The sequence below is a fragment of the Podarcis tiliguerta genome, assembly GCF_965153285.1.
Source record: "Podarcis tiliguerta genome assembly, chromosome: 17".
Taxonomy (NCBI): domain Eukaryota; kingdom Metazoa; phylum Chordata; class Lepidosauria; order Squamata; family Lacertidae; genus Podarcis; species Podarcis tiliguerta.
The window spans coordinates 217448-243444 of NC_139550.1; the positions used below are offsets into that span (position 1 = coordinate 217448).

The window sequence follows — 25997 nt, forward strand, 5'->3', positions numbered from 1 at the left end:
CCGGTTCCAAATAAATCCAGCCAGTTACAAACTCCCTTCTTGGCGGCTACCTTGGTTTGTCTGAGGGCGAGGGAAACTTTGCCGCCCAACCCACAGCTATGCTGAAAACATGAATTCCCATATCTATCTACATTATTATTATTATTATTATTATTATTATTATTATTATTATTATATTAGAATGGTTAGCATTTTTAATGGTTTGGTTTTTAATGGTGAATGAAACCAGGAAGGAGACAAAAGGGATGAATTTGATCTCTGTGTCATTTTATTGTAAGCCGCCTCGAGTCCCTGCCTGAGAAAAAGGCGGGGGAGAAACGAATGTTTTATATATTATTTTTAAAAATGCACACACACACACACACATAATTATTGTGTATATGGAGATACAGAATTAAAATGAGTCCGCAGGTTCGCCCGGTTTCGCCTCCGTCTCCGCTGCCCCCCCCCCCCCGCCTGCCGCCTCTTCCGGGTCCAGTTCGAACTTCCGCTCACCTCCGCCCGGAGAGAAGACGCCGCGACGCGACCGGATTCCGGCGGGAGGGACTTGGGGAGGAGGGCGGGAGCATCTCGCGGCCTTGCCCAATCACCTTAAAGCCCCGGATGTCGAAATGGGGGCCGTAACCAGGAAGTCGCGTTTCCAGGCGGACGGCGCGCTCCCTTCCTGGCACATGCGCACTCGCGCGGCGCGTCTCCTGTCAGCGCGGCGCCGGCCAGCGGGATGCTCTTCTCGCCGCGAGGAGAACCGCCGCCGCCGCCTCCCCGGCCGGAGCCCCGGTCATGGACGTGGAGGAGGCCTTCCCTCAGGTGGGCCAGATGGGGCCCTTCCAGGTCTGGCTCTGCGTCTTGCTCGCCGCGCTGCTCCAGGTGAAGAAGCCGGACGGGACGGAGGGAGGGAGGGCGGAGCGGGGAGCCGGCCCACCCGTGAGGCAAGGGGAGGCCCCCGCCTCCGAGAAGGGAAAGGGACCTCCAGAGGCATCTAGTCCAACCCCCGGCCACGCAGGGATTCGCCACGGTTGCAGCGTAGTAGTACTGTAGTAGTAATAATAACAATAACAATAACAATAAGAATGATTGATTTGTAGCCCGCCCATCCGGCTGGGCCTCCCCAGCCACTCTGCGCAGCTCCCAACAGAATATGAAAAAGAGGATAGAACATCAAACATTAAAAGCTTCCCTAAACTGGGTTTCCCTCAGATGTCATCTAAAAGTCAGAGAGTTGTTTATTTCCTTTCCATCTGGTGGGAGGGCGTTCAGAGGGCGGGTGCCACTACTGAGAAGGCCCTCTGCCTGGTTCCTTTAACCTCACTTCTCACAGGGAGGAAACCACCAGAAGGCACTCAGAGCTGGACCTCCATGTCCGGGCTGAACGATGGGAGTGAAGATGCTCCTCCAGGATCTGCCACCTGCTTGGAGCCCCCCCCCCCCAATGCTTTCCCCAGGGAGGCTGACCTGGCACCTTCCTTGCCTACCTTTAGGCACCAGGTGGAAATGCTTCCCTTCAACCAGACATTGGACTGCTGTAGCCTTTTAAACGTGCCTCTGGGGTGGAGGTGGTGATTAGTTTCTGTTGCTTTTGCCTGTGTTTTATTATGTGTCCTGTGTTTGCATTTGTCTTTTTATGTTGTGAACCGCCTTGTGATCTTCGGAGGAAGGGCGGTGTGCAAATTTAGCAAGGAGTAATAACACCCACCTCTACCATGGCCTCATGGGGAAAAGGAGGTGCTGCTGGTCTCCTCCCACCCCTGAGCCCAAAATGGTTAGAGTGTTGGGCTACGACCTTGGAGACCGGAATTCGAATCTCCCGTTCCGCCATGAAGCTCGCTGGGTGGCCTTGGGCCGGTCACCATGTCTCAGCCTAACCTCCCTCACAGGACTGTTTGTTGTGAGGGTGAAACAGGGAGGAGGAGAGCCATGGGCAGCACCTTGAGCTCCCTGGAGGAAAAGGTGGTATATAAATGTAAGGAATAAATAAATAGTGGGGGCTGCTCTCGGGGGTCTCCTGGGCTTTGCACCTCCCTGGCATGATTCAGCGCACCCCTTCCAACAATGGCCTTTGATTCCCATTTCAACCTTTGGGTGAGGTTGATTTGATCCCCCCTCTTTTCTCTAATGTAGATCTTCACTCACCCCTTCTTCCCTGGTGCGTGGGGGGGGGGGTGAGTCCTATTTTGTGGTTTGCCTGTGGTGCCAAAATGTATTGGGCTGGCCCTGCACCAAGTAGATGGGTAGCCCTAAGGGCGACAGTCGCTTGGACAGTATAGCCTCAAGGAGAGCCACTTTGGTGGTGGCGAGTGCAGTGGCAGAGCTTCATGCTCCGGCACCAGGGGGGGGGGGCAGGCGGAGAGCAGGCGGGGGCGGGGCTGGCGTGCGTCCTGGGGGCATGGCACATCACCTGCGGGGGCAGGGCACCCAGCGTGGGGGGGGCAGCCACAATGGCACCCCACCAGTATCGCGCTGCCAGGGGCGGTGTGCTCCCCCCGCACTCCTCTTCTTCCGCCACTGGGTGAGTGTTCTTGTGTAGTTCGTGGCTGTCACACAAAGCCCAAAGGTGAATTGGAAACTACCCTTCAAAACTGTAATTGGAAACAGACAGGCACCTCCATTTTTTTTGCTGCCCATGGCAAGCCTTTCTCCAACCTTGCAGCTGCAGAATTGGGTTTGGCCAGCAGTGCAGAGATCCCTTCTTTCTCTCCTTTCTCCCTGCCTCCCCTTGGGTGAGGAAAGCTGAAGATGCTGTGGCTATTGTAGGCTGAGGTTTGCCAAACCCAGCAGGAAGCCTCCCACCCAGGAAGCCTCCATATAATGAGTGTTGATCTAAGCTCTGCTGCTAAGCAGCCAAACCAATAAAACACTGCCAGCTGTGCTGGCTCTGGAGCTGGGGAGTGAGGTGGTGGCTGCCGTAGGTGCCCTGGAGCAGCTCGGCCACTCATGGCCATGTCAACAAGCCTTCAACACCCTTCTCGGTCCTAAAGTTGGACCTGGAGATTTTTCCCTGAGGAGGAATCATTCTGCCAAGCACAATTTTAGCCAGCCAAAAATTATGGATCCCTGGAAATCATTCCACTCTGATCTTGGCTTTCTCGAAGACCACTTGGATACTCATGACTGAGAAGGCCTAGTTCGCGTTCAGATTGTAAGCTTGTGTCTGGTCTGTACTATTTCAGTGCACTCACAAAAATCTTTGTTGGCTAGAAACAAGTTTGTTTAGCTTATAACTCATCTCGACGTGTGTGTTTTTCTTGGAAAAAACTTATTTTGTATGAAAGAACTTTGAATTATGTTGTAGTGGTAGAGAAATTCTTATAAGCAAACGGGACTATTGGTTCTTCAGGTGGCATGATCTAAATTTCACAGATATGTGTACAGTGACACAGAGGCTAAGATGCTGGGCTGTGAATCAGGAAGCCCCTGTTTCATATCTCTACTAGACAGATTTATTGGGTGCAAGTGGGGCAATGCATTACTCTGGCAAATGCGTATTTAGAGAAGAGGACTGGAATGTGTGCACTTAACACTTTCTTCACCATAGTTTGCAATTGGTTTCATATCCTGACTTGTTTTGAAGCTGCTAACAATAGTTCCGTGGTTTGGATGAACCTGGGGGCCGACCCACATTTCTGTTCCATCATTTCAAGAGGTTCGTCTTTTCCCCACTACTTCCCCCAGGAAAACCTCTTGTTTACTGTTTAATCGGAACCAGACTCAATTGGGTTTGTTCCAGTTTAGCAGTAAAACAGCAGGTTTTCCTGAGAAAGGCAGCAGAACAAATAAAGACCCCTCTTGGACCTGTGACTTGAAATCACAGGACAAATGGAAGTGTAGATGGACCCTGGAATTATGGTTATTGCAAAGGGGTTGTATAGCCAAGCAAAAAGAGCATTCATGAATTGACAAGGAGGGAGAAACATTTCCAAAGCTGAAGTATGTAAAGATAAACCTGAAATACTGACAATTCTCATTCTAAACGGCAAATAACCTCTGAGCTATTGTGTAGATATGATCAAGGATATTTGTTATTTAAATGTCTGGAAGTTCTTGTTTGTTCTGGCATTGATTTGGATTCTACTTCTCATTGTTTCAGCTCTATGTGGCCAGTGAAGCAATCCTCATTGCCCTAGTGGGGGCCACACCTCCTTACCACTGGGACCTTGAAGGGACCTCTGCAAATAAAAGCCATAGTAATGAGTCAGCTAGCGAAGAAAGAGCTTTTGGGAAGTGGCTCCTGACGGCCAATGGGAGTGAAGTTCAGAAACACATACACTTTAGCAGCAACTTTACATCAATAGCCTCTGAGGTAATTGAGCCAAGATTGTGGTGGGGATCTTGGCACTTCATCTTCTAAATTATTGCTACAAAATTGTAGGTGATCCATTAGAGAGAGAAAATCCAAATTCTACAGTAACGTAAGATGCACCAAGTAAGATGTCCCAAAATGGTGAACAAGCTTTTTCGCAGCTCTCTTAATCAGGCTGAGCAACACAAGCAAAATGGGAAGGAAGAGGTCAGAGAACATGGTGCAACCAAAATTCTGTCTTGCACTTAGCAGAGACTAAGTCTGTGAACCTGGGCTGAAATCCTGCTTAGCCAAGAAGTTCCCTAGATGACCTTGGGCCAGCCACTGTCAGCCTAGCCTACCTCACAGGGTTGTTTTAAGGATAAAATATGGGTGGATAGAACTATGTATACAGCACTGGGTTCCTTGGGAAAGATGGGATATAAATGTGATAAACAAATGAATTTCCTGCATTCCCAAATGGAGATTGCTGCAGACCACAGCCTTTTGGGCTGCAATATTAATCTCTTCCTCTCCCACTGCCCTGCCATTTTGCTTAGAGTCCAGGCAAAAGAAGAGTTAAAGGTTTGCTCACTATTTTTGTCACATTCTAGTTGGTTCAAAGTAAAGCCTTAACCAAATGTAGCTCTTATAAAAATGACTTATGATCCATTCATAATCATTTTGTCTAGCTGTGATCAGATGAACATACCCAGTCCTGTGGATATTGGCATCTGTGACTTTTCTAAAAACCACCAGATTAATTCATTTGATGAAGTGGACTGGAGTCCATATAAGCTTATACCATAATAAATGTGCTAGCCTTTAAGGTTGTTCCTGCAAAAACACCTAGCATGACTACTTCTCTGGAAATTGTGTGTGTGTGTTTAAAGGGGAGGAACTAGTTTATGACTCCATAAAGAAGAATAAGATCATTATTTCTTTACTGGGTTCATGAACAGTGCTATGCTTGAATGGTAACCTGAGTGTAGCACAATCTACTTCCTCACCAAGTCTGTTTCACAACAAGCATTGCATAAGTTCATTCCATGCTTCAAAGGATATGGTTTGTAGCATTTGTGAAGTATTAATTTCTAAGAAGAACTGTGGCTGAAACATATCACTGTTTCTGAGAAGATCAGCACTGGAGTTAAATTATGAAGTATATGTCTGTTTGCAGGTTTTGGCAATGGAGGTGCTAAACATACTCATTCTCAAAAGACATGTCCTATTAACAAGATTACAAAGCCCCCACCTTAATGGATTAAGTTCATACACTGGAATTGTCATATTAGCCAGTAACAAGCGAACAGAATAATGAGTATGCCTTCAGGAAATGCTTCTGCCAACTACCCCAGAGTGTTACATTTGCCATTTATCCATTGTACAGAAATACACCTAATATGTACTCCTGTGATCTTTTAAGAGATGCATTTTAAACTTGAAGCATCTCAATATTGGCCTTTCTTCTGAAGTTTTGCCACTCCTGTTTAGCTTCTGTATGTGGTACATGGACAATAAATATGCAATGTTACCTATAGATATAAATCAGGAGAGAAAAGTACTTTTTATTTACACTAGGAAATAACTTTTTGTCAGGTGCTAGTTGTTAGGTGCATTTTAAAAAGAAGCTCTTCCCTTCTGTTGGATTCTGCCTAACTCTGCTTTTTCTCCCCCTAGTGGTTTTTAATTGGCAACACATCATACAAGATCAGCGCTGCTAGTTCGTTTTTCTTCAGTGGTGTGTTTGTCGGAGTGATTACTTTTGGACAGCTCTCAGATCGTTTTGGACGGAAGAAAGTCTACCTTGTAGGTAAGCTGTCACCAGAAAAAGATGAAGGGAAAACCCTCCGTCTTTCTTAGCATAGTTGTATTCTCTGCTCTGTCCAGGTATTTTAAAGGAAAGCCATGAATTTGAGTACCCTATAGACTACACTTCAGATATTGGGAATCTCATGATAGCTTTCTCTTTCCACAATCTGTAGGGTTTGGTCACCTTCTGGGACATTGGAGACGGTTGTAGAGAGAGGGGGGAGTATGGGCTGATAATAAGAGTTTTTTTAATTTCTTGTGAAAAGAATCCGTGAATGGGTTTTAATTGGGGCCCTGTTGTCCCATTTGGATTTTGGGGAATTCTCCCTTATGTCAAATTGGCTAGTGACCTTGTGGTGCTTTGCACTGTGGTGCTTTTCTCTTCCAGTAATGTGTGCTCCTTACTTCAAGACGAATTTCCCTATGGGCTTGCTTCGCAAGATGAAAATGTCTTGCGATTCTTGAGGTTTTTTTTCGCTCCCCAACCCCTTTTTCTAAAGCGCTAAGCTGCTAATAGCCTTTTAGCAGCTAATCCGCTAATCCCTTAAGCCTTTAATAGCCGTTAATAGCCCTTAAACTGCTAATAGCGCTAATAGCGCTAATCCGCTAATGGGCTTGCTTCGCAAGACGAAAAAAACGCAAGACGAAGAGACTCGCGGAATGGATTCTTTTCGTCTTGCGAGGCACCACTGTAGTTCTAACCTACTTGTCGGAAGCAGATAAAACAGCTAAATTCCTGTTACTCAAATATTCTGGATATTTATTTGTTATCCGAAATATTTGTAGCTTGCCTTTTTACTCACACATGGATCCAAGAAATTTAAACGATAACATGGGATTAGTTCACCCTCTCTAACTGAAGGCTCACAAACATAGTTACCAGTTTTGGTATAACACACACCCTGGCTTCAGGGACATCTAACAACAGATGCCAGTTACAAGAGGCAAGGTTTGCCTTTGCCTGGGCTGCTGATCTTAAGTGTTGCCTCAGCTGCTCCATCTTTCTCTCCTTAGCAGCCCCCAAGCAGCAAAAAGGGCTGTGGGGACAAGATGGCAACATTCCTCACCCTGGCTCAGATATTTTGGCTGTTGCTGCCAGCTCCTAAAGCCCTGGCAAGCCCAATGTAAATAATTGCCTTTAAAATGGCCACTAGGAAAGCCTGATAGCAGCTGGCTATTAAAATGGGATAATCATATGCACTATTCATTGCAGAATTAGAATCCATTTAAAGATATGGGAGCTGCTGATTTTTAAAAAGAGAGAGGATAATTGTAAAACATGATTCCCTCCATCGGGTGTGTGTATTTTCCATAAAGCGAACCAGACAGCGTATCCTATCATATGTAGAGAGAACTTTTGTGTAAGATACGGTCAGCTATAGTTTTCATTAACAAACACTGCATGTGCTTCCTTGAGCAACCAAGCAGAACTGCATTAAAATATTGCACTGTGTCCACAGTGGCTAACTTTGGAAAAAGGGGAAAAAACAACAAGCATCATTTACTTCTTGGGAGATGTTCTGAAGGAAATTTTTGTTTGCCTTCCAGGTTTTGCCCTTGACATTTTGTTTGCTGTTGCTAATGGATTCTCCCCTTCGTACGAGTTCTTTGCAGTCTCTCGCTTCTTGGTGGGAGTAATGAATGGTGGGATGTCATTAGTGGCTTTTGTCCTCCTGAACGAATGTGTGGGCACTGCTTATTGGGCTTTGGCAGGTACAACATTTAATTACTGATCTTTATATTAAAAGCTTGAAAAAAATTCTGGCAGCAAATCCAAATTTTAATTCATGTTTGAGAACTGCTTTATACATTATGAGATTGACGGGCACATCCAGGTAATCTGTATGCATCCAGCCATTGATTAATTGATTGATTGATTACCATGTGAACACATGCTTTTGTTGGAAGCTGAGACTTGCTCTTGCTTCCATCAGTTTGTAGACAGGGTAAAAAAAAAATTAGTTTGCATGTTATGGTCATGGTGTATCCTCCAACTGTAACGTGTGAAGTAGTTTGTGTTCCCTGTATGCATACGATTGATCCTTCAGCCACAAAGCTCCGCAAATTTTCTGTTGTAAAATGCTAAGCATTCTGATTCTTACACATTTAAAATACTAGCACAAACTTTAGACTCTGTAGGATGAGGATAACATACCTAATATATCACGTGTTACACTGCCTAAAATTCTCAGTCCAGTTCTGCTCATGCCATTTCACCCGCAAAGTTGACCTTTTTTTCTTTTAAGGAAGACCTCACAAATAGTGATTTTAAGAACAGGTTGTAGCATAATTTGTCTTCTCTTTCCATCTTAAATTATCTTTATCTTTGCATCTTTGTTCAGGTAGCCTTCTTTGCCTGTCTGTTTTGTGTTAGCAAACATCATTAAATGGTCAATAACTCTTTTCTCCCTGTCTGCCTTATGTTAGGATCAGTTGGTGGCCTCTTCTTTGCTGTGGGAATTGCCCAGTATGCTTTGCTAGGATATCTCATTCGCTCCTGGAGAATTCTAGCAGTTGTGGTTAACCTGGAGGGAACAGTAGTCTTCCTCCTGTCTCTGTAAGTTACTTACCTTAAAATTGTTCTGGTGGTGTTCATGAAAAGGTGTGAAAATCACTTATCGCTGAATAGAAGTAGTAGTTATCTCTCTTTCTTGCACCCCTTTAAAGTATTTTAAGCTGTTTGATTTCTACTTTCCCTGATCCTACTTTCTCTAAGCCTGGACATAGATTTAGCCTCTTCTCATAGGATATTTCTAGACTCTTTCATCTTAACAGTCCTTAGAATCCTTTTCAGTGTCTGTCTTGACGTGTGCTCCCCAGAACTGAACACAAAGATTCAGGATGTGGTTTTAGCAGTGCTAAAGGGAAAAGGAATACTACAGAATTGATGCCAGCACTGCTCCTGTTCAAACAGCATAGGGTTGCCCTTGGCCTTGTGCGACAGCATCACCTTTTGTCTTGTTAGTTTTATCCACTCTGCTCCCTAAATCTGTCTTTGAAGTGTTGCTGCCTTGCCAGATTCCCGCCATTTTAAGAGCCATTGTGTGGCTTTTTCCTGCTTTGTCTTCCTTCCTTTATGTTCTGATAAACTCTGCCAAGTTCTGATCATCCAAGTTAGTTGCCACCTGTCCCAAGATTTCATAAGCTGTAAGCTCCAGACTTCTTTCCCCTAATGTCATCTTAGCCGCTGCTTTAGAGGTAGACTTTCAGTTACATAGAGGCGGACACCTGCTAGGATGAAAACAGACGTAGGATTTGAAGAGCGTTTGCAAGAGGCATTTCATCTGCATTATAAACTGGCATTGACATCTGTAAGATACAGACACACACGTTAAGTTGAGCACTGCATCGGCCTTCAGTCTTGCCTCTCTTGTGCTTCTAGCAAGTTGCTTATTTCTTTCCCCTTTTTTTGATGATGCATATAAGTTTGCTTATTCATTCAAATGAGGAGAAAAAGTTTGAAAATCAGTTGCAAAACTGCTCTGGAATTTTGGGTGGTAGGGAAGGTGCTTGATTGATGTAGGAAGTTCATGTCCACCAAAACTGACTTTTCCTTGTTGAAAGTAAATTCCTTTTTTTTTTTTTTAGAGTTCAGTTGAAAGGGTACATGTGTGAGAGAGACAGAGAGTGAGTGACTGGAAGTATTTAGCAAACGGTCTTGGTTGCATCAGTGTTAGATATGAAATTACCTGACCAGGTGGGGAACAGGATTCTGCCTGGATAGAGCATGGTCAAGCAATGCATAATCTTTGAGCGCAATGTGATTCCTAGTACAAGACCCAGGTTTTACATTTGCCCATTGTGGTTTTGCTTTATTTTACATAGCATTATTTGGTTGATTGCAGGAGGCCTTAGGCAATTCATACCTGGTGAATTGAAGTTGCTCCCTTGCTTATGATAGCATAGTGGATCGAAGTCCATAGGCACCTATGCTCTTCAAAAATTAGCAGCAGTCTGAATGCTAAAGGCAAGTAATGTGAAGGCCTTTCCCAGGATACATCTGTGCAATCCAGACTCTAGTTGAAATGTCGTAATTTCTTCTTCAGAAATGTTTCTAGTCTTATTGGGTGCAGAGTAGCTTGAAAAATTAAAGGTTCAGGGAGAATGTATTTCCCAAATAATTATGTGATTAATCATTTCAAAGACCATACTACTAGTTTTAAGGTTTTCAATACAGTGCAATTTTGTACACACTTACTCAGAAATAAGTTCTACTATGTTCAACAGGGTTTCCTCCAAGGTAAGTGTGCAGAGGGTTGCAGACTGAATTAAATAATAGAATTGTAGAGTTGGAAGGGGCAATGGGGGTCATCTAGTCCAGCCCCCTGCAATGCAGGAATCTTTCACCCAATGTGGGCTCGAACCCATGACCCTGGGATTAAAGAGGCTCAGGCTCTACTGCAGATATACGTAATTACAAGCATAGTTTAATTCATAAATACTTTAAGTAGGTCAAAATATTCATAATAGGTTATGAAATAAAGAAATACTTGAAAAGGGAAAGAAGTAATCTCTTTTAAATCTAAAGGTATAATAAAATAATAATCATTTTACAATAATGTAAATAAATTGTACATATGCATATTCTACTGAAACTTGTTCTAAAACACAATCACCATTACCTAGCACTCTAAAAAATCTATATAGTGTTGCCTCTCTTACGTAGTATGTTGACAGATCATACATATGACCACAGCATCCCAGATACTCTTGACACATTCTGAAATGGAAGAGAATGAGCCCCCCCCCCCGACTTTTGCAATATTTATCTTTGCTGCAAATAATAAATTTACTGTTACTTCCATATTGTCTTCAAGAATTACATCCTTTAAATAACTTACCTAATAATCCAAAAACTTTACTGTTATCTGATATTCTAATACTTCTGAAATGACATTAAAATTGTGTTCCAATATACCTGAATTGTTGTGCAACTCCAAAACATATGAAAAATCCATTTGTGACATATTATATCTCCAACTCTTGTCCTGAACTGAAGGATGTATTTTGTTCAGTCTATATATGGCCAAATGCCACTGACAATAAAAGGGAAGAAAGGAATCTTAGCATCTGACTGAGAATGTTGATATATGTGATCTACAATTTTTAAATAAAAATACATGTTCATTACAGAATATTATGACGATGATAATTTATTATTTGTATTGTTATTACAGAATATGCATATTTTGAATAATAGGGAGATGAACTGTGTCAGTGTCAATTGCTATTCTCAATACTTTTCCACACCACTGCTTTCACACTACTTTTTCAAGTTCTGTATTAAGTTTACGTTTGCACATTCAGAATTTTCCTACATTAGCTTAACATGGCTGCATTCAGTACATAGTTGTGAGCTGCAGTCCTACAAAATTGGTCTTGTTTATCCCTGTGCAAAGCAGCAAAGGTTGAAGTCTATTTGCAGTATAAAACTTGTTCATGATTGTACTTTTTTCTTTTTTACCAGAAGTGCCAATATTGAGTAGTCAAACGACTCTAACGCCATCTGGGGAATGTTTTCTCTCTTTTTGTCCTTTGTAGATTCATTCCTGAATCGCCTCGTTGGTTGTATTCACAAGGACGGCTGAGCGAAGCTGAAGATTCCCTCTACCTCATTGCAAAGAGGAACCGCAAACCAAAGTGCACTTTTTCACTTAAACTCCCTACTGAACGGAGTTATAAAGAGACCAGTAGCATCCTGGACCTGTTCCGCTACAAGATCCTTCTGGGACGTACTCTGATCATGATGTTCATCTGGTACTTATGCTTTCTTTTGATCTGATTTTGAAATTGCTACTACTGTACTGTTCAGATACAACCAGATAGGCATGTTCTGTCTTTCTGGGAGGAAATATGTGGCTGTTACAGCCCCAAACTCTTTTTAAAAAAAAAACAGGCTGCAAAATCCATTTGGAGTTTTATGGTTTTAAATATTTTTTACAAGAACAAAAAAACTATAGAATATCGAAGATCAGAGCCTGTGGGATTATTTTAGTACATAATTACACAAAGACCAAGTGGTCCTTGAATGGTAGAGTAAAAATCATTAGTGAGCACATTTTCCATGTGGCTTGACATTTTAATACGAATATTACAAGACAGTTTGAGTAATGTTTCTTTGTTAGATAGCTGGAAGAATACTGACATGTACAAATGTAGTTTATGTTGTCTGGATCAAAGCAGAACCTTTTTTCTTTTGTTTAATGAAAGAAATAAGACTTGGAGGTTCAGTGATCTGAATGGAAAGGTTGGCTTTAGGAGCTTGTAAAGAAAGCAGTTTCTCCCATGGAAGGCAACTGGAGAACACCGAAGGAAGGCGGTGCCAGGGTGTGTGGATGTTTCGTGTGCTTTTTCTGGGCTTTTAGCTGCGCTGGTCTGCTATTTTCAAGCCTGTCATTTAGACTAGCAAGGATCGCTCAAGGGTCCCTGGGTGCTGATTCAGTGGACCTGATAATCTAAAAAAACAAAAAACCCTGCCTGGAAATGCAAAATGTAATTCGTATTTATATTGCCCTGATCATGCATTTGTTATGCTGATATTATGCTTGACCTTTAAAGCCCTTCACGGCCTAGGACCCTCGTACCTACGGGACCGCCTCTCCCGGTATGCCCCGCGGAGAACCTTAAGGTCATAAATAGCAACACTCTAGAGGTCCGGGACCCTAAGGAAGTCAGATTAGCCTCAACCAGGGCCAGGTTTTCAACACTGGCTCCGGCCTGGTGGAACACTCTGTCTCATGAGACCAGGGCCCTGCAGGATCTGATTTCTTTCCCCAGGGCCTGTAAGACAGTTGTTCCACCTGGCCTTTGGCTTGGAACCAGCCTGATACCCTCCCCCTCTTTCCTTTTCCTTCTGTGATGGAACCCCTATCTGGGGACTTCCCTGGCTTTTCTGGCCCATGGAGGACCAGTCTGGATAGTTGGCCTTGGTGAAGATTTGATGTTTCCTCTCCCTAAACAGTTTTTGATCTGGGCTTCCACTGAAATGAGGCTGCATTTTAAGTAGTATTTTAATTGTGTTTTTAAGTTGTATTTTAATCAATTGTTTTCATACCTGATGTTAGCCTGTCTTGGCCGGGGAGGGCAGGGTATACATAAAATTAAATAAATAAAAATAAATAAATATTGAGGAGCCCCAGTCAATAAGTTCCATGCCTAGAGCATAACATCCTTCTCTGAGTTCAAGGTTACAGCTACTCTATAGGCAGAAAAGTAGAAGAAGCAACTTTGCATTTTACACCTCTTCCTTTTTACTCGCTACAGGTTCGTGTGCAGCTTGGTTTATTATGGTCTTACTCTCAATGTGGGTGACCTGGGTGGCAGTGTCTATGCCAACCTGGCTCTTTCTGGGCTAATAGAGATTCCAGCATACCCTCTCTGCATCTACTTGATTGGCAAAAAATGGTGAGTGTTGGAATGCTAGATAAATTTCTTTTTTACCTCTTTCTTTCTTTCTTTCTTTTGAGTGGCAGCAGCAGCAGTGGGTGAGGTTGCGGATACTTCCTGGTGAGAAGGGGGAAAGGAGAGAATTAGAAAAAGCAGGTGGCAGGAAGAGATCTCGAAAGATCCTGTCCCATCCAGAGGAAGGGGAGGCAAGAAATCGTCTCAAGAGATTCCCTCTTCTGCGGGTCTGCGCACGTATGCCCCTTCTCCTAGGTAGATGCTATTCATGTAATCAGCCCTCTAGGCTGGTCATCTTATGATTATCAGTTTCATTGCTGTGTGTGCTACTTAGCCTGACTCTGTTCTTCTGCAGTCAGCAATGCTATACTATTTTCCTCTAGTGTGGGAGGTGCTTGTAGTTCTTCATTTGAAAATAATTGAGATTGATCCCTAAGGAAAGGTGAATAAGAAGATACGGGGCATAAAAAATTAAACCAATGCATGCAGGAATGCAACGTGCATGAAAAACTTTTTTTGTCAAGCTCCGGAGGGGTAGCCTTGTTAGTCCATTGCAGGAAACACTACAAAGAGTTTTGTAGCACTTTAAAGACTGAAATATTGTGTATGTTGCATGCATATATCTCTTGAGGTGGTGTTGTGGTGTGTCTCGTCACATGGGGTATATTGCAAGACATCATGATGAATCCCACGATGTGACATGGCATGGTGTTTCACATCACTTGGCATCATGTGGCACATGATATGACAACCTGACATGATGGTGCATGAAGTAGTGTATCTCATGAAGCATTCATGCACAGGTATAGAGGAATTACTATAAATGGGCCCCAAAGGGAGTGGAATATAGAAGATCTAGTAGGTTTATGATGACTCCCAACGATAGTAATTGGTGACAGCACAAGTCTTCCTAGGTTTGTTCTCCTAATTTAACACCCGTAGTGGGTGTTTCAAGTTAAGACCTAATAAGAAATCTGAGTTCAATTTTCTTTTCTGTTGACTCCTTATAAAGTTTTTGTTGTTGTTGATGATGATGATGATGGTGACAAGTAGTAATTAGGAATTTGGGTAATAGGTGCCTGAGATGATTTTGACATTCTAAGAGATATTTGTTTTTATCTTCTTCTCTTCAAAAATCTGGAATACCTTTGTTGACTGAAGAGTAATGGGCTCCCTGCACTGAAGCCCCGGATGTAAAGGGAGCTTCTTTTCTACTTGCTTTGCATTTCCATTGCTCTCTATCTTTCCGGTTCTTCAGGTTTGGCCGTAAACGGACGCTTGCAGCATTTTTGTTCCTGGGAGGACTGGCCTCTCTTATCGTCATGTTTCTTCCAGAAAAGAAAGGTAAAAGTGTTGTTCTTTTAACTATGGAGCAGACTACAGGGGGCCAACATCTTGCAGTGAAGGCTTTCCCAAATCTGTAGGGGAGCAGCAATCTCCAGCTGCTTATATGGAGAGTTTTGCCTTGGGCAACCAGACACGCAAGAAATATCTGATCTTAGAAGCTTGAGAAGTCGTTAAAAATGTAACCCATCTAATTCCCAAGTCCAGCCTCTTTAAGAGTTTCTCCTTTTGAGCCCGCAGCAGAAGACTTGGTCATGTTCACTGTGTCTCTTCTGAGTAAATCTTAGTTGGACACCATGAATGGAACCGTTCCTATTCTGTGAACACAACATTAAATGGCGCTTCGCTTCAGTTCCCCAGTACAAGTCCAGGTGGCAGTTTGACCAGAGTGTGCTTTCTGTCAAACAAGCCCCCTGAAACTCCTCGTTCTTTGATAAATGGGAACAGGCTGGTTTTCCTGTTGCCTAGCAAGGGGGCGGGGTGTGTGTGTGTGTGTCAACTTTCAACCTAAAGCCAAAAGGCCATCCTTGCTTACCACAGCATCTTTACAAGCTTTGCATTTCTCCCCCAACAGCTACAGGAGTGTTTGCCATTGTAAACAGCCGCTCATTGTCTTTACTGGGAAAACTGACAATCAGTGCAGCATTTAACATTGTCTATATCTACACATCAGAACTTTATCCTACAGTGATCAGGTAAGACAGGTTCAGTTTGGTGGCTTCTGTTGTCTGTATGAGACCACCTGACTTTTCTTCTTCTTGGGAGGCACCGTTCAGTTTAAATTCATAGGTCCTTGTTTTTAGGGTGGGTTGCATATCTCTCTATAACTGCAGGTCCTTTCTCTGAGAGGCTTGCAGATGAGAATTCGACTTCTCCCCATTCCCAAATGCAAAATTTAAATGTGAACATCCCTGTTTAGCCAAAGAAATCCACTTGAATGTTAGCTTCCTTTTGTGGGAATGTTGAGGAAAGTAGGAGAGGATATCCTGATTGAATATTATCCCTCCTCACTCATGCTAGTGAGCAAGGAGCAGAGCATCTTCCCTTGCACATTGCTGGAAGCCAGTTGATGGGTTCGTTGTAATCATTTAAGTTAAGCAATCCAGTCTGGCTTGTCCAGTCTGGATTGTTCCTGGTAAATTTCCCCTTTAGTTCCCTCTTTAAAAGAATAATAACACAACAGTCTTCTTTAAAAGTAATGGTACTTTCAGTTCACGGTAGTATCCTGAAGGCAGGCTTTATCTTGTAGTTACAGTTACATCTGTAGAGAAAAGATGTCTTGAGTTAGACCTCAGACTTTCTACCTTTGTGGCTTCCATCCTCTTTACGGATGAGCCTTGTGCTGCTGGCTAGCAGAGGAGTCCAAAAGTAGAAAATGGTAAAAGGGGGAAAGAGGAAGATGGCTGCATCGCCAGCCCTTTTGTAGGGCCTGCTGGAGTCCCACCCATCTCCCTGGTCACACACAGGGGGAGGAGGCTTCAGAGCAGGTATGACAGGAAGTCCTCCCTTCTGGAGCAACATTCTCCTGTGTGTCCACTCTAGGCAACAGGAAATGTTGTATTTGACTGCTTCAGTTATGATACATCCCACACCTTTATTATTTAGTCCGAGGAGTCCATACAGAAATACTAAAGGAGTTTGTTGTTTCTCTGGGATTAAGAAGGCATTCAGAAAGGAATGTGTTAAGCCCTTCTGCTACCTAGGAAGCCAAGGAACATGTGGCTAACTCTTTGTGCTGTATCCTGTCCTCTAGGCTTCTCCCAAGTATGTTCCTTTGCCTTTGCCTGGGACTGAGCTTCTCTTCAACCTCTCTTAGAACTCAGTTTCCCTCCTCTTTTTAACATTGGCTATTCTTCCTCAAAAAGTGACAAACTACTTTCTCCTTCTGTTTTACTGCCTTCTCCCTTTTTTAAAAAAATGGCTTATTTTTTGCTTGTGGCTCAGTTGGTCACACAAGAAGCAGGAGCTGTTAAAAAAAGAGGAGGAGGACGCAGCGTGTCCCACGGGTCAAACAGCCTTAAGCAAAAAAGCCGCCTTCCAGTTCTGTGGCTGAGCCGTCCACTGGCAGCTTCCACTCCAAACTCATTCATTCTGCTCCAGGCCAGGTGGAGCTGCTTCAGCTTCCACTGTACTGGGAAACCAATTCCTGCTGCCATCAGGGGTGTATCTCTTATCAAGTCTACTTTTGAGTCCTTCCATGCCAGGGAACGTGCAGAACTCATGCAAAACTTCTGGAAAGCTCAGCAGCATTCAAAGGAGAATGATGCTTATCTCCCATATGTGGTGACTTGGGAGTAACTGATGTGGAAGTGGGAGGCATTCTGTGCACCATTTTCTGTGGTAGGCACCGTCTTCAGAGGCAAAGGATTCAGAAAGAGCAGAATTTCTCTGCCAGGAGGTTGAACAGCCATCTAAAGCAGATTTTTCATTAGAAAACAGGCAACATTCTACCCCTGCACAAAATAATTCATTCTATTTCTCCTTCAGCCGCCCTTGAATCCACCTCAGTCAATAATATATATATTTATTTAGGTGGTTTATAGCCCAATCTTCATTAAAAATATCCCAGAGCAGGATGTAAAAATTGGTAATACATAATAATACAATATAAAAAACTAAACCACATCAATAAATCAGAAGTACATCATAGCACCACAAGAGTGACAGACCATTGCCTCCAGTCAGTTAACCAAATGCTTGACTAAGTAATGTCTTTACAAGTTGCCTAAAGCCCTCACCATTGAAATGTACCACAATAATAGGGGTGAGGAGGGCTGTGTAGCCTCACAGAGAACCACCTGGGGCCACATCCCTGTGGGCAGGCAGTGTTCGCCATTGCTGAGTATTGTCAGGCTTATTAAATAGATATTTTCAGCAATCTGCAGGTACTCTTCAGGACTTGAAAGCTTAGTCCCAAGCCTATGTTACTTAAGGAAAAATGCTTCATGTAAATGTAACTGTTTTATTTCCCGCAGGAATGTTGGAATGGGAGCCTGTTCCATGTTCTCCCGAATTGGTGGGATCATCGCTCCTTTTGTTCCATCTTTGGTTTGTACCAATTTTTCCTTCTCTTACCCATGCCTTCCCCCAAACTGGACAGTAGCAAAATGCAAAGTACATTTTGCATGGGTTCAATTTGGCTTTGACAGTCAGAATTCTTGAAAATTGCCAGGTGCGTGGGACAGTTGGCTTTGGGGTAGACACGACTTTTGCTGGCTGATGCAACTTTGAAGAGTCCTAAACTCCCCTTGCACATGATAAAGCTGTAGTGATAGTTTCCTGTGAATAAAGATGTGTGTGAGAGAAAGGGATAGGGGAGGGAAAAGGCAATGCAGAGCTGCCTAAGCATTCAGGTGGGTCACTGCAGCTGGTGGACCTGTTGAAAATGGATGAACAAAGCCACCTTGTAAAGAAGGCTCAGTCCACTGGCCTCTTGAGTCAAGTTCTCCCTGCTGTGCTTGCCAGCAGCTCTTCAAGAATGTTGCCATCTGAGATCTTTTAAAATCGGAAATATTGGTGAGAGTGTGTGCTCTCTCAGTTGAGCCCCGCACCCTCCCCAATGTGGCTGCTTCGTTGACTGTTCTACTGTTCTCTTCCTTCCACCCTTGACCCTGACAGCTGTGGCCGGGCATAGATGTCTGAGTCTGGTTCTTCTGTCTCCCGTCTCTTCCATACTATCCCTCTCTCCAGACTCCGTCTTTGTAACTGTGCTCTTGGCACTACCCAGTTTTTGTTGTCTCTGCATGCATAATTTGGGCAGAGGGATGCGGGTGGCGCTGCGGTCTAAACCACTGAGCCTCTTGGGATTGCCGATCAGAAGGTTGGCAGGCTGAATCCCCGTGACGGGATGAGCTCCCATTGCTTGGTCCCAGCTCCTGCCAACCTAGCAGTTCGAAAGCACGCCCAAAAAAATGCAAGTAGATAAATAGGTACTGCTCTGGCAGGAAGGTAAGTGGTGTTTCTGTGCACTTCTCTGGTTTTGGTGTTCCGTTGCTCCAGAAGCGGCTTAGTCATGCTGGCCGCATGACCCAGAAAAACTGTCCGCGGACAAACGCCGGCTCCCTCGGCCTGTAAAGCGAGATGAGCGCCGCAACCCCAGAGTCATCTGCGACTGGACTTGACTGTCAGGGGTCCTTTACCTTTACCTTTTTCACATGACCAGTAGATGTGTTGAAGATGTGGGTCACTGCAAATTCTCAGGCTGTTGTGTGTGGTTGTTTCGCCACAGTTGCAGCCTGTAACTGGCCCAACGTGTTCTTTGCCAGTGCAGAACAGCTAAAAGAAGGTTGAATAGCTATTATGTCCTTGCGCCATCATTTCACAATTAACATGAACATATTTGAGTCCTAGCTACTACTGCTGCTGTTTGTTATATTTGTTCTTTCTTTTCTTTTCTTTTTTTACAGAAATCTGTGCAAGGGTCTCTGCCATATATTGTTTTTGGCGTGGCGGGCTTGTTCGCTGGTCTTCTGAGTCTGCTATTGCCAGAAACCCTAAATAGCCCCCTGCTGGAGACGATATCTGATCTACAGGTTTGCTCATATCGGCGGCTAGGAGATGAAGCTGTTTCGCTGCACACAATGGAAAGCTCACGGGTATGAACCTTTGCCAGTCCCCCTCCTGTTACAAAAGCTGTCAAGTTGAATAGGAAGTCCCACCTTCTTTAGGGTTATGTAGTGTCTGCCACTGCAGATGGGCTCCAAGGAGAAGAGATTAAATATTTAGTTGTGCCTTTTAGATATGTTAGCTGCTAGGCAACTGACTACATCCCAGACAAAGAGCCACTTTCTCTCTGGCTGCCAGCTTTGGATCAGAGCCTGCCTCCTCCTTTATTTCAAAGGATAGCAACGGTTACCTATTCATTCTTCTCATTGGCCCCCACAAAAGAATATGGAGTTGGAGAGAAACAACAGGAGGCTCTCATGCTATTGAACATGTGAAGACAGCATTTCCTAGAGGAAGGGGAGCAGCCACCATGAAGGAACAGTGTTCTGGCATACTTATTGTGTCTACAAATGTCCTGTCCTACTCAGCAACAAGAAGCAGAAAGGTTGAGCCCAAACCCTCTGTCAGCAATGAAGGAAGCAAAATTGACTGGCAGCAGAGTTTGGCTGCCATATTATTGTCGATCATAGCTGTGGAAGTTTTGGAAGGGGAAATCAGTGGTGCCAGATAGGTTGGGCGCCTCTCTCCCTTGACTTAAGACTACAAAGTGACAGCTAGTTCAGGAAGAAATGCAGTCACTCGCCTGCTCTGTGCTTTGTAAAAGTCAGTGGCTTCTTATTCTTGATTATAAGAGGCAAGCCTCAAAGGTGCCATAATTGTGTTGCCCAGGTTGTCCTGTTTGCAGCGATAGTAATGACATTTTAATGTTCGTTATAGAGTTTTGAAAACACTCACTATGCTTTATTTCTTTATTTCGTAAGATTTATACACTCCTTGATTTGGGGGTGGGGGCACAGCTTCAAAACAGTTGATAAAGAGAATGAGCCACTTTAGTATTATCCCATATGGAGGTTTGGGTTGAAGCTGAGTTATAAAGGCTTGGTGGAAACTGAAAATGACCTAGTGAATAGTCTTGCAAGGCTGAGATTAATCATCTGAAACGTTTTACTCGAAACTTGGTGAAGGATAGCTCTGATATCAGAATCTCATTTTCCTTCTAGTCTGACCACGATAGTTCAGCTGGGAGTGGAAGTGAAGATGAAGAGTTCTATGATGCTGATGAAGAGACTCAAATGATCAAGTGATGGATAAAACACTTCTGTTAAATGCTGTGTCCTTTATGAAGTATCCAGCCAGCTTTATCTGAACAAACCTAAAAGCCAGGAGCAATCAGTGAAGAGAAGAACCGTACTATTGTGTCTGCTTTTAGGAGAAAAGTAGGACACCGTTCACAGCTCTTGCAAATAGGATGACTGCTTGTCAGTGACAGCTCTGGCAGATGTAGACTGCTCCTGATTTATAGACAAGTAAGGCATTTGCAGGATACGCATTGTCTGACAGCACTTGTGAATCCTAAAAGCGGCCCCAACGTTTAGCCAGCTCTCTTCTGCATCTATTGCAGGTTTTTCCCTTGACTTGTTGGAAGTGGTCTGTTTGTTAAGCTTGGATTTTATGCTACCCTGGTGAAACTTGATGGTGGAGAGGCATTATTAACTATTTAGTGGGGGAAATGTGAAGTACTGCAAGATGTGTCATTTTTTGCTGTCAATGCAATTCCTGGTGGTTCTGCATTGTGTGTGATTTTAATCTTGGGGTAATGCAGAAAGGGGATCAGGCATGGTTCTATATAACAGAGCAAGACTGCAGAGACCTGTAATACAGACCAACTGATTTAAAAGGCGACTGAATCACAGTAATGGTGGATTCACAACCTCATTTTTAAAGTTTTTATTTTAACTTGCCTTTGTTGACCTGTTACGTTGCCTCTTTTGGATATTTCAGTGCCATTTGTCATGTATACCTTTGGTGAAGGAGTCATCAAGGTGAGATAACTCATTCTGCTTTGGGCTTACCCTTGCCTTACAAAAACGGTAGGAGCAATTGCGTCTTGCTGGTTAAATGGAAGGGAAGTCTAGCAGGTGCTGCTAATTTGGATTCAATCTGTGTTTGGTTTCTACTTGTCAAGGGACTACAGCTTCGTGTTTACAAGGAAGCTTTTCCTTTTTCAGAAGTGTGCGGCTGTGTGTAGCGCTAGACATTTCTTCCTCCCCTTTAGGAAGGAGCAATTTGAGCTGCACAATAATCCACTCCGTGCCATCTGCTCCGTGCTTCAAGCATATTGATACTTACATCGGCTCCCTTTTCCCTCCTGTATTTAAATGGGAGAGAAGAGACTTGAGGCCTGAGATGGGAGCTCCTGAAAGCTTTTCCAATCACCACCTGTGCAAGACAAGGGTGGTTGTGTGGCCATTGAAAGGTTTCCTACTGCTCCTGCAGTCATCGTGTTCAGTGGGTTCAGTCTTAACGGATTCAAGATTACACCTAGATATGAAGCAGGTATCGCTGCCTCTCTCAACTTGGTGAAGATCTGATAGCTTCTGTTTTGAACCGAGCTCCACATTTGAAACAGATCTGTGCCTAACACTAACTAGGTAACAACGTAAATGGCATCTGGGCCAGCAGTTCTTGGTGCTTTCTATACTTCTTTGGTTTCCTATCTTGAGGCAGAAAACTGGAAGACATGGTCTAGGTTAGGAGATCTTTTCCAACCACGGTAGTTGCTCCAAATTGTTTTTACCAAAACTAAAATAGCAGTAGGAAGCCTATCTGTGCTGGCAGGTTTCTACAAGACTAACTGAAGCTCATGCTCCACTTTATAAAGGGACCAGTCTTCACAGGATCAACTTCTTTTTAACCAATCTAGACTCACAGACTAGAAGGCATTTTTCTACTGCATTTTGTGTCTAAAGATACTCATGTTCCTAGGCAGGGACTTGATGTTTGGTTGTTTCACTTTTTACTCAAGTCGCAGAAGATCTGCTAGCATTTTGTTTTCCCCAGGTAGCGTTTTGGTTTCGGGAGAAGCACATTTTCCTGGCGTCTGTTGAGAAAGCAATACTCATGCCTAGGACTTAGCTCCAGTTACGAAGGCTAGGCTGAGCTTGTATGTGTTTCATGGGCACCTATTGACGAGTGAACAGCAACGCATTCCACTTTCCTTTTGCCCACCCTGCTCACAAAATTTTATACATCAGCATTTTCCATCATAGTTTCCTTTTAGTGGGGAGGTCTATTTCTGAGCTTTATATTCCTCCCAATATGCAAACACACTGCAAGGACAGGGAGAAGGAGCAGACAGGCGGCACAACACAGCTCTCCTCCCTCCCACCCCTTCTGTAGCTGATGGGCTTTGGTTCGCTCAAAACCATTTGCTCCTAACAAATGCAGGAGGGCACGGGAGACCGGGGGGGGGGGGATGTTGTTGGAAAAGTAGAAAGGCTTATGAAAGTTGTCCCTTTTTTTCAGGGACAGAAGCTCAGTCAGAGCTATGAGGTTGTAGTGTCTTTCAGAAAATTCCTCCTCCTGAAATTGAAAAGTGGTGCTATCCTGCTTCGAAGGCCCCAAGTGCTTGGAAACTTTTGTCTTTTCATTCAGATAAGCTGCATTAAGAGTGCAGTGAGTGCTAGGGTCAGACTACACCAGAAAGGAGAGAACTTGGAAGCCTGCATGCTTACTAGGGATAAAATCCTGTTGAAATTAGAGGGGCACACCTTGGTAAGTGTGCGAAGAATTGCACTGTAAGGGGAAATGCTTTTGCAGATTGAAATAGAAATCTGGACTCGTAGGTTTTCCTTCTTGTCTGCAGGTCCTCTTTTAACTGGTTTGTCCTTTGACCTTTCCTCATCAGTTCAAACAGACAGTATGCTTAAAGAAGTTATTGGGAGCCTAAAACAGGTCCAATATATAAAAACCCTTTAAAATGGGTAAATCATGATCAGTGATGTAGTCATGCTACTATTGAGCACTTTGAAATCCTCAAATGATCTTTTTTTGCTTCATTTAGTAGTTGAAGATAATGCTTGCGTTGCCGTATAATACATCTTTAAATACTAAATTCACATGTGTGTGTGTGTGTGTGTGTGCGCGCGCACGTACACCCACACCCGCCTGGATTAGTAAATGATCTGGCACAGTGGAAATGGAATGCCTTGCCTGGAAGCCAGGAAGGAATGTCTTGACGGAAGAAGGCAGGCCACTTGCAGGTGGGTCGTTTTCTGTTGGTTTTTCAAAGCCCAGGAAGGAGAGCCTTAGTAGAAAGGAGCACATTCAGGCCAAACAAGAGTATGTGCTCACTTTCCCCGCTTTGAGTGTCTTGAGAGGAGCACTTTGGGATGACATTAAACCTTTTCATTGGAGGCATTGTTACAAAGCAATAAAGTACTGTATATGAGAAACGTACTGGAACTCATCTGCTTTCATCATCTGAATGGGAGATCCAGGAAGGACCACTTCCGAAGCCTATTCACCCGTGTCTTCTCCTAGCCTATTTTTAGACAGCTGTGCCAATTCATTAAATCTAACATAAGAAAATGAACTTTGGTTTCTCTTGCTTAAAAGTTGCTTAAACTGTCCACAATGTTTAGGACTTCATAAGCCCTGATATAGGTAAACTATTGTAGAGTCCCGTTGAATGGAGTTATGGTGACTGCGGTCCCACTGTACATATGAACCAGTCCTCAAGGTGAGAAATCTCTGGGAGGAATGTTTGTTTTTTCTCATAAGCACTTTAATGTCTCTGGAAGGATTTATTTCTTTGCAGATAGCACCTAGCCAAAGAAATAAATGTCGAGATCTCGAAAAAGTTACATTTTTATTGTGTGGATATCTAATATAGCCACGGCTTAATGTTCGCCAAATCTGGAGCAGGATAGTTGACTGGAAGAGCAAGGTGCAGCGCTGGCTCTTGAGGGGAAGCTCAAACTGGTTACAGCCAAATCAGTCCCTGGAATGTCTGCTTTAATCGGTCACTGATAAATTTGCTCCTTTGGGGGCATGTTCAGTACGTGGCTAAAGGGCAAACTCATTTAGGAGCTCACAGCTGCTTCAAGTTACCCCAAATATATATATATTTTAGGGACCAATTTAAGGAACTTGATGCATTAAATGCTATCACTTGCTGTTTTGTCACACAAATGGTACTGCACTTAAAAAACAAAACAAGACGCCTTGCCAACAGATGAAAGGCCTTGACTGGGTAGGATCAGATTGACTGGGTGGGATCAGATTCAGTCTGCAGCTACTGTACTTCACCGGAGCTTGCCATTCTTAACCCTAAATGTTAATTGTTTTTTTTAAATAATGTTTTATTAGTTTTTTTATACAAAATTTGACATTGTTCAGTTCACATTCAGTATAATAATTTCTTACATTTTGACTTCCCATCCTTACGTCCGTGATGCTCCTATTGTAATCCTTTATCTGCTGCCATATCTACCATTTATTTTCTGTTATATTGTAACTTGTATTACAATAATTTATTTCTTCTCCTTCCCTAGAATTCAAATCCTGCTCGCGATTTCATTTGACTGTAATTTTTCTTAAATAGTCCAAAAAGAATCTCCACTCTTTGACACAAATTTCATCTTTTTGATCTCTTTATTTTTGCTGTCAACTTTGCCATCTCAGCATAGTCTAATAACTTTCAAATCCATTCTTCTTTTGTTGGAACTTCTCCTTCTTTCCACTTCAGAAATGTTAATTGTAACTCATTCAAAGATGTCTGTGGAGCCAGTGCAGAGATTTTATCCTGAAGGTGCTTTTATGAACGGGAAATGCTGTTATGTTTCTTAATACAGAATTTGGGGCACTCTGAATACAGGAAACATATGGGCATGTACACTTCTTAACACGTGTGAAAAGAGACTCTCGCTATCAAATGTATTTTGTGTGTTGCTAAAATCATCGTCTTGTTCTATAATGGTAAAGGTGTAACTTCCTATGTACTGCATTCCTATCCATGCCAGTCCTGTCCTTTTAAATATGTTTGTGTCACAGTTGAAGATGCTCTTGGTTCAGATGTGTTTTTGTTTCCCCAGCTCCCCATCCTCACATTTGCCAGATTAATTGCTGAATTTTAAAAACTAAGAGGCAGGGTGTAGACAAAGTTTAAGAAAGTTGAATGCAACCTGTGAGAGCTTTGTTTCCAAAGAACTTTACATACATTATTCCATTGCATTCAACAGGTTTTTGACCCAGAGACAAAAATTAACACCATGAGCAGCAACCCTGTTTTCAAGTCAGCTTCTGATCTCTCAGAATGGCGACACTCTTGCCTGAAAATATTTATTCGCATCATTTGGCTTCAGCCCCTTATAATAACAGTATATAGTAGAATTAAAACAGAAATTCACTAGGGAAACCTTTGCCCCATTGGAAATGTTAATGATCTTTGAAAACTGTATGATTATAATTTTACATACCTATGTAAACTCATTAGGACAATATTTTACTTGTGTAGGATTTGGCTTGTAGCCTGAGGGTTTAAGATATTTTCCTGCATTGGGCAACACATTGCCAATTTAAAGCTGTAAAACTGCCTTTGATTTGCACAATCTGTGTAATGTGTGTTTGACTTACTTTGTGCCTTTTCCCTCTTTTCCCACTTCCAAAACCTCAATAAAAACAAGGCCATCTGCAATACTGCCTACCCAGTTTTATG

The 25997-nt window shown here is 43.2% G+C and overlaps 1 protein-coding gene across 1 annotated transcript; it reads left to right on the forward strand.

Moving 5' to 3' along the window:
- Positions 1-592: 592 nt before the first annotated feature.
- SLC22A15 (solute carrier family 22 member 15) lies at positions 593-25976 on the forward strand. The gene is made up of 12 exons (XM_083420141.1): positions 593-867; positions 4085-4297; positions 5957-6089; positions 7637-7801; positions 8516-8645; positions 11630-11845; positions 13352-13492; positions 14748-14833; positions 15408-15528; positions 17809-17881; positions 19240-19428; positions 20500-25976. The coding sequence occupies exons 1-12, from the start codon at positions 781-783 to the stop codon at positions 20581-20583; spliced, it is 1638 nt and encodes a 545-aa protein (XP_083276267.1). The 5' UTR covers positions 593-780; the 3' UTR covers positions 20584-25976.
- Positions 25977-25997: the final 21 nt, after the last annotated feature.